Source organism: Zeus faber (assembly GCF_960531495.2).
Source record: "Zeus faber genome assembly, chromosome: 3".
Classification (NCBI taxonomy): Eukaryota; Metazoa; Chordata; class Actinopteri; order Zeiformes; family Zeidae; genus Zeus; species Zeus faber.
Window position 1 is genome coordinate 12,380,543 of NC_137190.1, and position 17,433 is coordinate 12,397,975.

The window sequence follows — 17,433 nt, forward strand, 5'->3', positions numbered from 1 at the left end:
CACACACTTATTTTAGGCGTCCGACCAAAAACCCATTCAACAAACCCCATACTCTCGTTTTTTTTTTCCTCTCCACTGTAAAGACATAAAATATAACATAAAATAACAGGTGTAAGAGATTAAAGTGCACGCTTAAAGCCGAGTGCTGGGCTAGCCTAGCTCCTGTGCCTTTTATAACGAGTTAAAATGCAGCTTCATTCGTAACTGCAGTGAATCTTTTACCCCGTTTATTTTAAAAGTAATTACGTTCAGTTTGACGTTGCTGAGAACCTCGGTTGGTTTTCCAGGAATGGGGCCCACTCTTGGTATTACGGGGGCTATTGTGGGTACAGTACCAGCCTTTTCTACCCCAGCTTCATAATCCTCCTAAATCTCTTTCCATGCGACTTCATAATTAGCTCGGTGGGAGACCCCTGTGGACTAAAAAGTGATTTGTTTCTGAGTTTTCTCAATTTGTCACTGTAGAAAATACAATATGCAGTTTCCACAACTGTTTTACTTCACTTCTTATTTACATAACGGAAGGAACAGTTGCCAGTCTCTTCTCACACACACACACACACTTATCCCAATTTTGATTCAAGGCCAAACCAAGCTCTAAACTTTGGCTTGTTCTTAATGCTTTTGCTCTGCTCTAAACACCTTGTAACATATGTGTAACAGGGTGTTCTAAACAACTACAGAAGTTCTAAACACCTTGTAACATATTTGTAAAAAAGTGCCATGTGAACTGTGTGGCGTCTCAGGAGTGGAGTATTTTAACTGGAAGAGCCAAAAATGTGCAAATCATCAAACATTATATCATTGATATAATTTGTAAAATATCCATATTTATTTAAAATAAGGCAAAGAAAAAAAAAATCTTGTGAACCAATGATACAAACAAATTACAAAGACCTCCAAAGTTATCAAAAGGTAATAATCTGGCTGCAACTTATCAATACCACAATCCTATTTGTAAAATAACCGCCATGAATAGTAGTATAAAGTGCTCTCTCATTCCATTGATCTTCTGCAAGGCATAATATATAGGCAACATCAGTTTTCTGAATTCATTAACAATCCATCCTGCATTTTCAGGCACAAACAGGAATCTCAAGCTTTTAAAGAACAGCTCTGTTCGAACCTTTTTTTTTTTTTCTTCTTTTTTTTTTTAACAAACCTTAACATTATGTTCATATGAGCCATATTGAACACCTACCAGCCTGGAAAAATGATGCATTTCAATGAAGAATATTCCCTTGCTACAAAACATGTTGATATTTTTAAATAATTTGACCAGTGAAAAGTTGAGCAGTTTTCAGCATTGTTCTCCTCCTATGGGGCCACCAGTCCTGCTGTCTGAGGAACAGGAAAAGAAAGGAAAATATTTAGTGCATTTTTTTCCAGACATGTAGCTTTTAAAGAATTCAAACTTGTAAGGCGAGGTAGCACAGACAACTAAACACAGATGGAGTCTGTTCCACAGCACTCCCAGGGAGACCTCAAGCGAAAGCATGCGGATGAGACACCTTGGTAATTGCACGAAGAAGGGAGTAATAAACATGGTTAGAAAGGCGAATGACTGGACAGAGGATCACAAAACGAACAGGAACAAATCAAACCTATGGAGATAGCTGAGATTATAGTTTGAATAGATGAGGAGATTAAGTTAATGAAGTGAGTGGAGGACGGTTTTCCAGGGCTTAGAATGTCATCGAGGCAGACTAGTTGCTGAAAAATTGCTTCAAGTTGTTTCCCCACTAGTTTACTGACACCTAGTGGTAAATGGTTGCCACAAATGCTGTGAATGGACAGTTTATTCACACACATATACATACACATACACATACACATATATATATATATATATATATATATATATATAAAGATTTTTCTTTTTCCTCATAAAAAAAAAATACTGTATATAATTTAACAGCAACAGGCCCCAACACTAACTTTTAGAATGACATTCAGCTGTTGGTTGCCAAGACTGACAAAAGGGTTGCCAAATATTAGTAATTTTATAATTGAGTGAAAATGATCCTTTATAATTATAATCCATATTTCAATTGTCTCACTTGTGTCACAATTTTTGACATAGTAAGCCAACATGTCAGGATAATCCGTTTTCCTTGGCATACAAAGATACGGAGGCATACCACATTTACTTATTCGTTTAAATGTTGGGGAACCAGACCGCACAAGATGGTTGACAGTGCCAATAATCTGGTTTCCCAGGGCAACTGTTATTGTCAGTTGTGGTGCTATATTTTGTATCATCAAATTGACCCTGGAAATAGGGAGTTAAAAAGTTCTAACAGAAGAAGTGCATGGAATAAAAGAGGGTTGGTAGGAGAGGTTTGGGGGAGCCGGTCTCGGGTGAAAGGAAGCACACCTGACAATAAAGGCTCCCTGGAAGAGTCCAACACCTGGTGGGATATTGAAATGAAATTCAGGTCACAAATTCATTTCTCTTATAGCCATCTCTCTAACACGTACTCGTGCAAACGTCTATCCTGTTTAGTTTGTCTCCTTTACCAGGAACCTTTTGGAGATCCTGGGCACTAAGCCATCACGACACATCATTGGAAGGAAGTTCCGGCCGACTTTCGGCGATGTCATCCCACTCACCTCGTAAGATAACCCTGCCCAGAACTGTTTCATCTCTCCCCTGCGCAAAGCCACCAGTGTGGAGGCAATCAGGGTGAATGGCACCAGGTAGAGCAGGGCAGGCTGGCCCATGCCTGACAACAGCATCACTGCAAACGTCACTATCATGCCCAGCAGGTAGGCTACAGTGAGAGGCATAAGCACAACAAACCAATGTGTGGAAATACAATCAAAGGCATATATTTGGTAATTAAGTAACTGGTCGTCATATAAATGCACTGCAAAAAGGAAAAGCTGTGAAAGTCTTGATTGTATTTTGAGTTACCGATGCAGCAGCAGATGAAGTAAACCTTCTTGGTGCTGTTAATCCACACATCAAACCTGCTGCAATAGGCCACTAGAAGACCTGTTGGGCCAGTCAAAAGGAGGCGTGTGTAATCTTACAGCACGTCTCCATTTACATAAACATAATGCAGGTTTTAGGTCAGAGTTCAGCTCACCTGGAACAATGATGTCTCCATAGCCTAGAATAGAGAACTGCATCCCACACAGGTTCTGAGCCCAAGCCAATAAACGTGGCACTCTCATCACCACTGGAAGCTGAGTAGAAAAATGAACAGAACTGAAGAAACAAATCACGATCATTAATCCGACAGATGAATCGAACTGATGCAAAAGTTATATTTTGCACTCCTTCACCTTATTCTTTCAGCAAAAAGAGGCAAGAGTTGGTATTTTTTAAAGCTAATTTGTTTGTGGTATTGGGTTAATTACTTTCCGATTTGATGTAACAAAGAAGCGGTAAGATTAACCATTTCTCTCCAACCAGATAAGCGATTTAACAATAAAAAAATAAGACTTTTTAAACCATAGAATGATATTTGGTGTTTGTTTTTCCACCCCTCTTGTAGTGCCAATTTGCAAAATCAACCAATTAACAATTGGTCAAGAGTCACAATCTGTAAGTGAATGGCAAATGAAATATTAAAGTAACCAGCATTCTGCTTATTTTGATAATATTTATGGCTTGAATTTGAGGCACTGGAAAACCATCCAACAATTACTTTAGGACCAATGCACCTGCAGCCACTTAACCCACCCCACTCCATGTAACCAACGGATGCAGTACAAAATGAGGGGACTGAGGCCTTACTTTCTCAGAGGGAGCCTGGGGTTCAGCAGGGACCTCCACCATGTTACCTTGCGTCTGTTACGGAGCCCACCCATCCCCAACACACAGTTAGTAACTCTCCTCAGGAATCAAATTACAATACCTCACAGCAAAACACCCAAATGTTAATGAAGCCAGTTTACATTTAAAAACTCTCAAAGTGGAATTCCACCAAAACTGAAAGTTACAAACAAGGTAACATGTATGGTTTTCACAGAGCAGTCTTTTAGGAGTTCCTTGTTTTCTAACATGACTGTCTTTGATCAGCGGATTTTGTCCCATGGCATCCAGCTGAGATTCAACAACAAGAAGTTCTGTTTTGATTAGTTGTTTTTTTTTGTTTTGTTTTTTTGTTTGTTTGTTTTTTTTTGGGGGGGGGGGGGGTTGGTTTCATCCAATGAGAGACATTCAATTGCTGTTAAAAATCTTGTTCGTTTGGCACCCTAAGAACTCAAAATAAATATAGTAAGAATTCCAGGGAAAGATTTCCAGGAAATTACCATTGTGTAGAATGGCAACCAAGAATTACATTTTGGTGGAAAACCCCTGAGGAAGGGAGCGCCATAGCCAAGTGATTGCTCACCTTCTCTCCGGACGCATCAGGACCCAAAGCAACCTGCACCATGATGCTAACTCCATTCTGTGGAGTGGCAGGGACAAGAGAGAATATGCAAAACATTCTCATGATATAACTTATATTGAGATATGAAAAACATAACTGTTCAAGGGCAAAGAGGCAGTAAAATATTTTCGTGTTGAATAAAAAAAAAAGACTATTCTCATACCTTGGTGAAGAAAGGGGTGATAAAGACAAAGAAGACATCATACACCAGTAGGAGGCTCAGCAGGATCACACAAGTCTGTTCGGTATTGGATGAAAACGGGATCAGTCAAAACATTCCTTGCTGGTGAAGTTCAAAATGTACTTATGAGCTTCTGGAGTGCGACGTTTTGAGCTGAAGTGTGAAAAATACGAGTCATTTAACTGTCCCTGTATATACCTTAAAATTTGAAATTGAGATGGTTTTCAGGAAGTTGAGGCAGAAGGCGACGCCAAGGAGGTCCTGCAAGATCCAGATCCATCTACAAGTACAAAAACAAATGTTTAATAAAGTGATGCGTATTTATTCGCTCTGCACCAATTCTCACATTGTATTGTGTGAGAATTGATCGAGGATAAAACTTTATTAATCCTCAGGGCTTAGTGAACCGAATTTGAAAGAAGATCTTACACATTGCTGTTTTTCAGCACGATACATGTATTTTGCACAATACTTGTTGTTTCTAGACTTGTTTCTAGAGTCGGCCAATCAGAAGTATATTCTTCAAATCATTTTCAGACAAAGAAATTGCCCTGAGAGAATGAAGACGGAATTTGAAAATGTCTTTGGTTTTGAACTGCACCGTGCTTGATTTTGAAGCAGACATGAGTCTCACTCTAGACATGATCTATTTAAGAATAACCCCATGGCACGGAAAATATCAGTAATCTGCCCCACATCACTGCTGTGCTAAAACATTGTAAATGGAAACTGCTTTTTACTATAAGACGGAGCTTCACCCTGAGAATTTGAAACCTGCATTGACATTGACGTGGTGAACTAAACAAATATTTATTTTGTAGGCGTGTGTTTGTTTGACATTTTATAAATAAGTTGTAATTGTGCAGCCACTGGTCAATAAAATGTAATTAAAAATCCTCCAAGTCACTCTACATGCTAAACATATGTATGTATGCAATACACAAATGTTTTTTTTTTACATTTGTACACTGCACAAAGGAACCAGACAAATTTTTATGACTAAACCCTGAACTTCACAATGACATTTTTGCTTGTTTAGCTGTCCAAAACGTGTATTTAGGTGTCCCAATGATGTCATAGGATTTGTATTCATCCTAACACTATATAAGCCCCAACCACCCAAAATGCACAGGTTACTGAGAGAGACAGGAAGAGGACACTAGTGTCTGTGTGCAGGCGTTTATTCAAACAGTACCGGTCTTCGTTCCTGTAGACGACCCAGACCACAGCTATGCTGACGCAAACTGCAGCCAGGAGCAGAGACCTCACAGAGAAACTGGTACTTCGTATAGAGAAGCTAAAAAAAGAAAAGGAAAAAAAAACCACACACACACACACACACACACACACACACACACACACACACACACACACACACACACACACACACACACACACACACACACACACACACACACACACACACACACACACACACACACACACAGTGAGTTTTCCTGCCACAGATTCTGGGGCAGATCGCAGTCGATATCACATGAGAAGTGACACTGTCACATCCTGCAGCTTTCCCCCATGTGACCAATATGTCATAAAAAAAACTCAACTCCTTGCAGAGCAACAGCAAATGCTGCAACTAAAACAAGGTGATGGTGGTTTTGCATTTTATTTATCTTTGTTTTAAAACCTCAGCTACACTCTCAACTATGAAAATTGCTTGTTGAATTTGTCAGGCCTCCAGCCCCCCCCCCCCCCAACAGAAGTCAGCTGAATAACTGTGCAATGCACTTGTCTAAAGTGGCAATAACACACTGGAATACTGATCACTAATGCTGTCTTTTTAAAATCATTTTAACTGTAACAGTTGCCTTAGTTCTTTCCTTCTTCTTTTGTATAATGTGAATAATATAGGAGTGTTGATCAAGATTGCGGCAGTAGAGCTGGCTGCCTGTTTCAGCAGCTCAGACTTTTTTGGTTATTTATAGTATTTTGTTTAACAGACATTTTTAACCAAAATAATCATGGACACTAAACTTACTTTTCCACCATTTTACTACTCATGGAGACTTTCTATTCCTGGTGGATTCGCGTGTTGCGAGATCACTATTGTTTACTCTCAAGAACAGCTGATCACGCTGGCTTAGCCAGCAATGGCTGTACAGCAGAGCGGGGATGAAGCAACATATGAAAAGGAGATATAAACCGCACCTTCCGTCTTATCATCATGGGCAACATGAGGTCTCTGGGAAATAAGATGGAGGAGCTTACGGCACTGGCAAGAAGGCTGAGGGAATACCGTGAATGCAGTCTTATGTGTTTCACGGCGACACGGCTGCAGGTTATTCCTGATGAAAACACCATCGAGGGCTTCCAGACAATGCGGGCGGTCAGGATTCACCGTCAGTGCAGCAAAAAGCAAGGCGGGATAGTTGCTGTATTTGCCAACAACAGATGATGCAATCCTGGCCATATTAAGGTGAAGGAAAGTGTCTGTAGCCCGAACATTGAAACCTTTGGCCGTAGTACTTCACCCATATTATTTACCACTTTGTATGTTATTGTTGTGGCCGCATATATTCCACCCTGTGCTAGTTATGTTATCGAGTCTACAGACCCAGCACCCCATCGCATTCATCGCAATCTCCGGGGATTTTAACCATGTCACCTTGACAAAAACACTGGCAACGTTCTCCCAATTTGCGATGTTCCCCACTAGAGGGAACAAACCACTGAACCTGTTATATGCTAATGTGACGGACGCTTACGTCTCTACAGCACTCGTACAACCGGGGCAGATCAAACCACAACCTAGTCGACCTCAAGCCCATGTATGAGCCTCTATTCCAGCAGCACTGTGTGACCACACAGACTGTGAGAAGATGGACACAGGAGGCTGATGAGGCTCTGCAGGATTGTCTCCCTCTCCACCTTCTCCATGGGTGCTCGGTCCCGGAAGCACAGAATCGGGATAGTGCGCGGCGTGCGTAGGGGCCGCTCGGCTGGAACAAGGATTTTCAGCGAATGCAATCATTTCTCGTTGCGAAAAAGAAAACAAAATCCCCTATATGGAATTATTTTAGTTTCGAACCAGAAGCAGCCGGCAAGCCGAAAATAAGTAGTTTGCAAACGAGGCCTGGGACCGAGCACCTGTTCTCACCGGCTGCAGTGCGGAGGCTCGGTTAAAACAGTTATTAATTAGCGTTTTTTTTCCCCATTTCCATTTTTTGGGGCCACTCTTTAAAACCTCACAACAAAGGATAAAGACTGGAAGAGGAAAACAATGGGATCAAAACGTGTAATTATGCCAGAGAAAGGAGCCGCCCCAGTCTGGGTCTCTGCTCCCCAGAGGAGGAGGCGGCGGCAAAGGCGGCTGCTGTTGCTTCCCTGGAACGGTCCCCCTACCCCCCGGTAACAGGTGTGTTTAGGTATGCTATGCGCCAACACATTCCTCCAATAGCTAGTTCGTACAGCTGCATGGACGCGTGTCAGACTGGGTGGTGTGCAGCACCGGCGCCCCCCAGGGGACAGTTCTGGCTGCCTTCCTCTTTACCTCGGACATCAGGCACAACACAGATACTTGCCATCTGCAGAAGTACGCAGACGATTCTGCTATGGTGGGATGTGTCAGTGGGGGCAGGGAGACCCGAGTACAGAGGACAAGGTGGACGGTTTTGTTGAGTGCTGTGACCAGAACCACCTGCTACTCAACATGGTGGTGGACTTGAGGAGGACTGGGGTGCCCCTGTCCCCCGTTTCCATCCAGGGAGAGGACGTGCAGGTGGTCCAGAGCTACAAGTACATGGGGGTGCTCTTGGACAAAAAACTGGACTGGACTGGTAACAGACGTCCTGTACAAGAGGGGCCAGAACCGGCTTTATTTCCGGAGGAGGCTCAGTTCCTTTGGCATCTGCAGGACTCTGCCGAACATGTTTTAACAGTCTGTGGTGGCCAGCACAGTGCTGTACACACTGGTATGCTGGAGGGGCAGCATCAAGGAGGGTGACACCAAGAGGCTGAACTAGCTTAACTGGCTCAGTCCTCGGTGTCACCCTGGACACTGTAGAGGTGGCCAACGGGAGGATATGGGCCGAACTCCTGGCCATCGTGACACCGTGGCAGAGCAGAGAAGCTTCTTTAGCAACAGACTATTATAAATGCTTCGCACTATGAAGCGCTATAGGACATATTTTCTTCCTGCCGCGATAACATTGTACAACTCCTCCTCTGGGTGGCTTGATCAGAGTCAGGCCTGGCGGATGTTAAACCATAATGGACTGTTTCTTACTATAAATAATGTTTCAGTGTACTTTTATTCTATTGTCACTCTATTTTGTTGTTGTTGTGTGATGTGAGTCGTAATTTCCTCTCTGGGATCAATAAAGTACCTACCTATTTATTTATCTATAAAAATAATTCTGAACACTGTACCTACCTTACGGTACCACAGCCTATCTTGTCCATCACAGCATCGATACAGCTAAACAGAGCGATCGCAGAAGCCAAGCAAAATATGGCGATAATCACGTACACTGAAGAAAAAACAATATTAACAGGTTGTTAAAAAGAACCCAGGCATGAGGCGATTGCAAGATATAATGTAAATATTCAGTCCCACTCACCAAGAACATAGTAGAAGAAATACATGAGGACGAGCATCCCACACATGAGGGCTACAAAGATGACCACTTTGAGTGGAGAGTAGAGGAAGACTTCTCCGCTTTCTGTTTTCTCTTCACCGTCTGCAACCTTGTCCAACCGCTCTCTGTCATAAACATGTGAACATTTTAATAGACCTTTTATTTTTTTATTATTATTATTATTTTTTTAATCTATTTAAGTTCACAGTGATTTCGATGATAATATACACTGTTGCCAGTGTTTCCCCACATGCGTATACGGATTTCCTCGCAGTTATTTTTGCGAGGACACAAGAAGAGTGAATGCATTGTAGTGTTTGTTTTTGTCTACTGGTGGTTTCTTAGTCCTATATTGTACATAACTAGGGATTTACAGTGAAAGTGTTTTATCAAACAATGACAACATCTTCGGGTCAGCTTGTGTCAGTCAATGCAAAATATGTAATACATTGATATAATTTTACACAATTTATTTTGTTTCAGGAATTCCAGAGATTGTCACTTCAGATAATTTGATTAAAACAAAGATGGTGGGCTGGACGATAATTCAATTATCTTTCAACAATGCTTTTTTTTTTTTTTTAAATAATGCCCTTGATGAACTCATAGCCGGGTCATTTGTCCTCAGACACTGGCAAGAGTGCCAGGTGGTTTCCCAGACAACAGAAAAGTAAAAGGTATTTGCAAGCAGGGTTTAAAATAATACTCACCGACCAACCAATTAATGCAGGTTCAAACTGGCTACAGTGAGAGACTATTCTCACGTCTTTGCAGGTCGGGTTATGTGATCCAATTTCTACATGAAAATACTATTGCAGTATTCCAGACACTCTAAGGAGCAACAGTAAGTGGGTTAGGCTTGCTAATATCTACATCCTGCTTGCTTGTTATAAAGTGAAGTTAGCTTTTATTATGCATCATTATGGTGTGTTTGGCCTATTGTATCGCAGAGAGAGCATGTTACGGCAAAGTCCTATTTTTGAGTGAGGACTGGAAGTGAAGCAGAATACTGATAAAACATGGGAACCCATGTTATGTTTTGGTTCCACATATTTTTGAAATCTATTTCTGACAAGTTCAGAGCATGTAAGGCCTTGCGCTTCCAAGTGGTTCCTTAGGTTGAGAACCACCGATTTGTTAACAGGAGCAGCAAATGATTACTCTACTAGATTCTCTACTATAATTAAATCATTTTGAATAAGATTAGTCACCTTTCACTTGCTCCACTCCAGTATCCTCCCAAAGCCACAGTGGTAAGGGAAATAATAAGCATAACTATGATGCTCGGATCAATAATGGAGTATGGGGGAGCATACAACTTGACTTGCATCCCTTTATCAAACACCTAAATAAAAAGAGAAAAAATAGAAATATTAAACAGGACAATAACTTCAGGTGACAGGAGAAAATAATGTGAAACTGAAAAAATGTAATACAAAAAAAAAAAAGAGATGTCAACACTCTAACATATGCAATTAAGTGCTTTCATCCAAAGCATCTTTCAGGGCCACAAGTGCCACACATCTATTTTAAATGGCACGACCACCTCGACAAGGCCTAGCAGTGGAGATTACTAACCTGCTGTGCCTCCAGGAAGTCCCTGTACCTCATGAGAGCCAGAGGAATATGGACCTTTGGATACTCTGATTCATTGGTTGATGGTGTGATCTGAAGTGACGGGTGAATAAAACACAATTTAAAAAATGTAATAGGGTGAGTTGAAAAATAAAAAAGGGTTTCTGCTGCTACAAGGTGTCTGAGCATACACCAATTACATTACTTGCCCACCGTCATTTTTCGGGGGGGTTTTTGAGAGAGAAAAAAACCCCACTCGGTTCATTTTCACGTATCAGCACCGATGCTCCTCAAATGAAAAAAAAATAATAATAATTCTAATTTGTAAAATACTAAGTGTGTTATCAATACTTAGTCGGACACCGTGAAAGTGTCTGCTTGTGCACGGCCAGCAAAGTCGCAGCACAGTCTGCTTATCAAGGGAGGAGTGGAGAGAAGGCTACAGGGCTATAGGAGACCTTAGATCAGGTATAGATCGGGACCTGTCTCCCTCCATCTGTAATTATGGGGACACTCCGCACGTCCCAAATGTCAGGGAATAAGGACAGAGAAACAAACAGCACCAAATTTAATTAATAGAAGATGTGTAGCTACTATGGGAAAAGCCATACCAAAGTTGTGTTGCTGGCGATCAGCAAAGCTTCAGCCCCAAGGCTCTGTGCAACAATAGCTTTCTGACTCAAGTCGCAATTTCCACTCATCACCACCAGCGCGTTTCCTTTTACCACTTCGGGGCTGATTCCTGATGCACTGCACAGCGTTGTGGATGTCTGGTTCACCAGTAAATACTGCACCTGGACCAAGAAAATACCAATATATTAAGCAAAGACACAAACTGGTGATTTACTATTTTTCTTGTAAAACGTAACACCATTTATATTATTTGTGCCAACATCAACAAAATACAGATTCTCCTCATGAACCCTTGGTTCATCGTGATTAATAACAAAATTCATCATGTATACAAGAGCTGCAGATAGTCCCCTACTATCCCATTTGAATTATTTTTGATATTTGAATATATTCAAAATTTTAAAGCTAAAATTTGGATTTGGGGTGTACACGGTTCTACAGCTCTGCAGCTCCAATTAGAGCAATTTATTCTCCAAACAAAGCAAATAAAAAATCTTGATGTATTAAATTGACTTTGTTTCCTGATGATCACTCCTGAAAAAATCCTGCCAATGTTCTCACATCTCGATTGAAAATACCCCACGGCACGGTCTCCGAGCCAGTGGTTGGGAACCTCTACACAAGAGGACATTCCGTGGGTGATGGTCGGGTTTATTTCCCACTTTCATGCGTCTTTGCCGACGCAGACTTTGCACACCGTTACCTGGAATCTCTCTCTCTAAGGTGCGTTCACTGTGCAACAAACTGGATGAACTCATATTGAACTATATTTCACATGTGAATTGTTTTGCCAAAACATTTATAATCAATTATTTATGAAAAAGAAAAAACACAATCAAATGCCAATTTCAGCATTCATATATATATATATATATATATATTTTTTTTTTTTATATTTGAATTCTATTTGAATGTTGTACCTGCAGCCCTAATGTAAACATAATAATCAAATTGGAGAAATACCACAAACCACTAGGCTGGGTATGGTAAACAAATGCAATTTTATATTGTTAATATTGTTTTATGGGTCAGATACTGGTTTTACAGAGAAAGGCCTCGATTGTGGCCTGGATTGTATTACACAACTATAACAGTGTGAGTGGCTCAGGGCAGGGCATGTCATAAAGGCCAGTATTAACTTACAGCATTGGAGAGCGTCTCCGACAGGGGGGTCCAGGTGTGATTATAAACCAGGCAATACTCCCTTTCTGCACTTCCGCTGGAAATATGCAAGATGGCCTCTTGGCAGCTTATCTGTTGTAAACATAAATGACATGTATCGATTGATTAACAAACAAAACCTTAGAGCCGTTGATTTCGGGAACGTTTGACACCTGCTAGATTTCGACCCGTATGAACATAGGCCACAATGTAGGCAGGGCCTCCTCCCAGTGGACAGCGCGCGTTCTTGGACGGACAGGTTCACTGTCGAAATCAGTTTGTGAAATAAAATCCGTACATTTACTGTGTGTGTAGAAGGGGCAATGCCTCGGACTTGAACGAGGCTCCTTCCGATGAACAACACCGCGTTGAGACCCAGCTGCTAGAGCCTCAAACAGCCAGTGGCGTCACGTCAACAACGTATGAACTGGTACTTTGACGTCGACGTTAAAACCCCAGTCCCGACACGCGTTTCGGTTTCGCTTTCAAGGCAAACGGCGTTCGAAGGCTGACTCGGCTCCTACGGATGAACGCCGGCGGGCCGCACTCTGTGGCGCTGAACCCGGGGCGAGACGTTCGACGTTTTGTGGAATTTTATTCGAGCTACCGCTACGGCTGAGCTCGTTCAGCTTCACTTCAACCCACTCACTTCCTGGAACTTACCCGCGACGCCAAGAAAAGTACCGACACCGCTACGACCGCGGCGGCCTTCGCCATGTTGTGCTGTCCAAAGCTCCGGACCCCCACCCCCGGCGACAAACCCCAAACGTCGGGCCACGGAGGTCGTCAATGACGCGGGTTAGACGACTCCTGACATCGTTGTTGTTGAGACTTGTGACGGGCGCCTACTTCCTGTTGGCGGCGCTACTTCCGGGGTTGGCTCGTGACCGTGCGGCGCAGTTCGACTTTTTAGTCCGATTCGGTTCTTGACGAGTCACTGGGTTTAAAAAAAAAAAAAAGAATAAAAATAAAAATTTTAAAAAAAGTCGTCACATTTTCAGACTCTCGACTCAGTTGGGTGCAATGCACGGCGAGCGGGGGTGACTTCAGTCAGAAGCGTCGGTCGGCTGAGTGGTGTATGGCGCTCTCACCGGGAAAAACTGTCAAAAACTTGTCAAAAAACTTGTCTAAACTATTTATTTAGGCGTTGGGAAAGCAAACCGCGGCTTCGCAGAAAATCTTCTGGCCAAACTCTCGTCGAAATGATTTATTTTGGCAGGGAAAGGCCAAGTGTGAGTTGCAAAAAAAATTGACTTGTATCAACTACATTCTACTTATTTGCTTTGATGGAGCATGGCCGCCCAGATTCCACCGGGTGGAATCTTTAGGGGCGCGTTGGGTCGGATCGAGACTCTGATCGCCGAATCGTTCCGACTCTCGCATTACTACCTGGCGAGCCGACCTGTTCCACCGCTGCAGCTGTGACGGCTCACTGAATGTTGTTCTGTTTTTGTTATGATACATATTAATAGTTTCCCGAACTTATGTTATTATATTATGATTACATTATTACAAGATGCATAGCTCTGGTAAGCTCACTCTTGGCTGAGTTTTCAACGTAGTTTCTATTCCCCTTTTTGCCCAAAATCATAATATTTGAGGCAGTTTCTCCTACTCACGCACCTTCAACATGCCTCACATAAGGGACAGCAACCGCTCGATCTGTTCATTTTGGCCTTTTCTTTTCATAGCGTTTTTCATTTGTCCGCTGGGGCCGATGAGGAGCACTGTGTTGGAACCACCGTCCTCCATGAACCCCCGGCGGTTCGCCAGGGACGCAGGGCCTTGGTGCCCGGGTGGAGCTGCGACCTCAGGGTTCCACTCGACAGACACATCAGACCCTGTTTTCAACCACGTTTACAACTTGCCGCACGTTCTTGATGGATTGGATCGGATTCTTTCCCATCGCAAAATGATGCCAAGATTGTCCAATTCCTTGTATCTATTTGTACATAATTGGCGAATAAAGCTGATTCTGTTTCTGAATGATTCTGAAGATGGCAAGCACCACCGTTTTTCAATTTGGGTGACAATGTGGATCAGAGTTTGGATGAAATTCAAACCGCAAGATCCTCGTGAAATCCCGGTTTAACCGCGTTTGTAGCTTCTAATTAAGTATGTGTCTTCCACATAGTTTCAGCCAGGTTGGACATATTTCGGCGTGAAATGCATTGGCCCGCGTCTGTAATAACGACCTAAATTTGGTCGGTTTTTCGCTAATATCCACTCCATATGTGGATCAATTTGGATGACACTTTAACCACAAGGTGTTTGTGACAGTGTGGTTCAATTTCAAGTTTAAGAGATTATTTGTCACATACATATACATACGGTCATACATATATGCAGTGAAGTGTCATGACACCCGGTGATTACGCACAAAAAGCTCTAAAAATACTAAAACAAGACGTAAAACGTGTGTTATACTGAAGTTGGCGTTCCAGATTGTTTAAGACAAAAGTCTAGAATTTTTCCCCAAACAATAACAATAGGACTCCAGCCCGTAATGGCTGGGTTAAAGCAGGGGGTTTCAGGGGCGTCTGGTGGAGCTGCTTATTCCTCCATGTGGGGAGCTCGTACACCACGCAGCAGCTGGACGGGCCGTGGGAAATCCCAATTTCTTCAGCATTGGACCACCGGTCCAACTTCTCAATATAGCACTCCACCTTGAATGTGTATGTGGAAGCCATTGAAGCCTCCCAAAACACAGAGGAGGTCATCCACCACCTCCAGCACAAAGTCGCTGTCGGGGCTGGACATGGAGGGAACCGCACGCCAGGTGTTATTGACTGTGTTGTATGCTTCAGCACAGCGCAGGTGGTTAAAGCTGTCAAAGCCTCCCGCTGCATAAAAACTGCCTCCATTGGCAACAACCCCAAATCCCCTACGCTTGCTTTTTTTGAGGCAGATGAGTGTCCACAGGTCGTGGCAGGGTTGTAATACTCTGCACTCATTGTCTGTCTATCCCTTGTGAAACCACCTCAGAATGTTAACCCTGCCGTGAAGCGTTGTGGCATTGCTGTCGCCCCTGTCATGCACAGGCGCAATCAAAGTCCACTGGTTCATCCCTGGGTCATAGCGCTCCACAGTGTTTTGTATCACATGTCCATGAAAGCCTCCCATGGCATAGATGCAGTTGTCTAACCCAACAACGCTGATGCAATGGCGTGGCATGTACATGGGCGCCACTACCATGCCACGTGCGGGTAACAAGGTAGAAGTTTTGCACGCTGTTTAGATAATCAACACTGTTGAAGCCACTGAGGCAGTACACAAAGCCATTGAGGAAAGCTACACCGTGACCAGTCCTTGGGCTCCCCACTTCAGCGGCAGAAACTCTGCGGAGACTCAAACCATCTCCTCAGAGTGCGGCAGCATGTAGAGGCAGGCTTTGCGTCTTAGTGAGGGGCACGAGTAAGGTGTTGGCAAACCTCCAGATGCTGACGCAGTTCTCTGGACAGAGCTTGTTCTGGTGGAAGTCACAGCATACTTGCACAAGATCCACCATGGAGAGGTAGACCGCTGCATCCAGGAGCTCCTTCACGCTCGCCATTGTTACTGTGATCGAACGGGCGCATACGTGGAGTATGAGCAGATCAGACTGGCTTGATCTCACTTGATCTGGTGATAAACTGACTAGTGGAGAGGCAGTGAACTTCCTGAGAAGCAATTCCCCTGAAGTACTCGCTGCAGGCACTCAGGACGATCTTGCGCGCGTTGAACTCAACGTCATCTGCTGCATCTGCATCACTGTTTTGCCTCCAGCGGCCGCTCATTCAACACCATACAAGCTGTTGTGCTCATTATCCGTTCCATGTGGTTCAATTTAGAGGACGCTCCAGATAAATTGCAGTGAACGGCAGAAAGCAACTGTGTGCTCCTTTTATAGGGTCGATCAGATTCTAGAATGGTGTCCACTGACATGACATCACAAACCACAGAACTAAAACAAGTTCTAAAACGCACACACTGGGTATCTGTGTATGTGTATGTAGGTGGGTGTTTGTATATTCCTGTACGAGCACACTTATTGTTGTTATATTTTCTTTCTTTCTTTACCTCTCTCATGTGCGTGTGTATGTGTGCACCTGTCCTGTTACATTAACGCCCTCCTCTTAAGTTTTCTCACTTCTATCGCCTACGGACACACACCCGTGTGTCCTACTCCTGGAGTACACATTGGTCCCTGACTTGACTGTATGCTGAGGTTGTCTCTCATTCCCTCCTATACCGGTCCCACCATATTCGGATGATATGCTGCTGCCTTAAATATAAAACCAAGTCCAGCTTTTCCCAATTGGTTGATGAACTTAGAATATGGACGTCCAGTATTTAACAGGTGATAATGCAGTGGAGTATTGGTTTGTACTTCTTGGCCTTGGATTTTCAGCATAGCCAGGCATCTCCCAGAGCCACTTGTGGAACTCCTATATTGATATCTCAATCCAGAAAACTGTGGAGTGTTCCAGCATTCCTGGAGCACAGTGATGCAGTAACCCAGCTAAACAGGGCAGCAAGGGAGAGCAGAGAATACCTGATCGTGCTGTGTCTGGACCTTGCGAATGACTATGGCCCCATACCATGCACAACTGTTGAGGTAACTCTAGAACCACGTTCAAGGCAAATTCAGAGACCTCAGTCTGGACTACAGCAACAGCTACAGTCTGAGAGTATCTGTGCGTTCTACAAGATCAGGGTGGCATGGCTCAAGATAGGGATCATCAATGGATGCACCATTTCGGTTCATTAATTTGTCCTGCTTGTCCCATCAAGACATTTCTGGATGAATCAACACTGACAACAACTGTCTAATGCAGCTGATGGGTCCTGAAGGGTTTATGCATCAGATTCTGTACTTTGGCCCCGGTGAACTTCAAGCCGAAACAACCCAGGTTCCCGATGC

At 43.2% G+C, this 17,433-nt stretch overlaps 1 protein-coding gene across 3 annotated transcripts; it reads right to left on the bottom strand.

The window, feature by feature from the left end:
- Positions 1 to 816: 816 nt before the first annotated feature.
- On the bottom strand, positions 817 to 13,379 carry sppl2a (signal peptide peptidase like 2A). 3 transcript variants are annotated; one of them, XM_079998319.1, is made up of 17 exons: positions 13,194 to 13,379; positions 12,513 to 12,623; positions 11,348 to 11,530; positions 10,740 to 10,829; positions 10,373 to 10,506; positions 9,144 to 9,286; positions 8,957 to 9,053; positions 5,762 to 5,863; positions 4,765 to 4,846; positions 4,549 to 4,623; positions 4,347 to 4,403; positions 3,746 to 3,799; positions 3,093 to 3,192; positions 2,918 to 2,998; positions 2,614 to 2,774; positions 2,378 to 2,411; positions 817 to 1,341 (listed from the first exon to the last, which is right to left on the bottom strand). In XM_079998319.1, the coding sequence occupies exons 1-17, from the start codon at positions 13,245 to 13,247 to the stop codon at positions 1,301 to 1,303; spliced, it is 1,599 nt and encodes a 532-aa protein (XP_079854445.1). In that variant the 5' UTR covers positions 13,248 to 13,379; the 3' UTR covers positions 817 to 1,300. The 3 variants fall into 3 exon arrangements, with proteins under 3 accessions (XP_079854445.1, XP_079854447.1, XP_079854446.1); XM_079998321.1 differs by lacking the exon at positions 3,746 to 3,799; XM_079998320.1 differs by lacking the exon at positions 2,378 to 2,411.
- Positions 13,380 to 17,433: the final 4,054 nt, after the last annotated feature.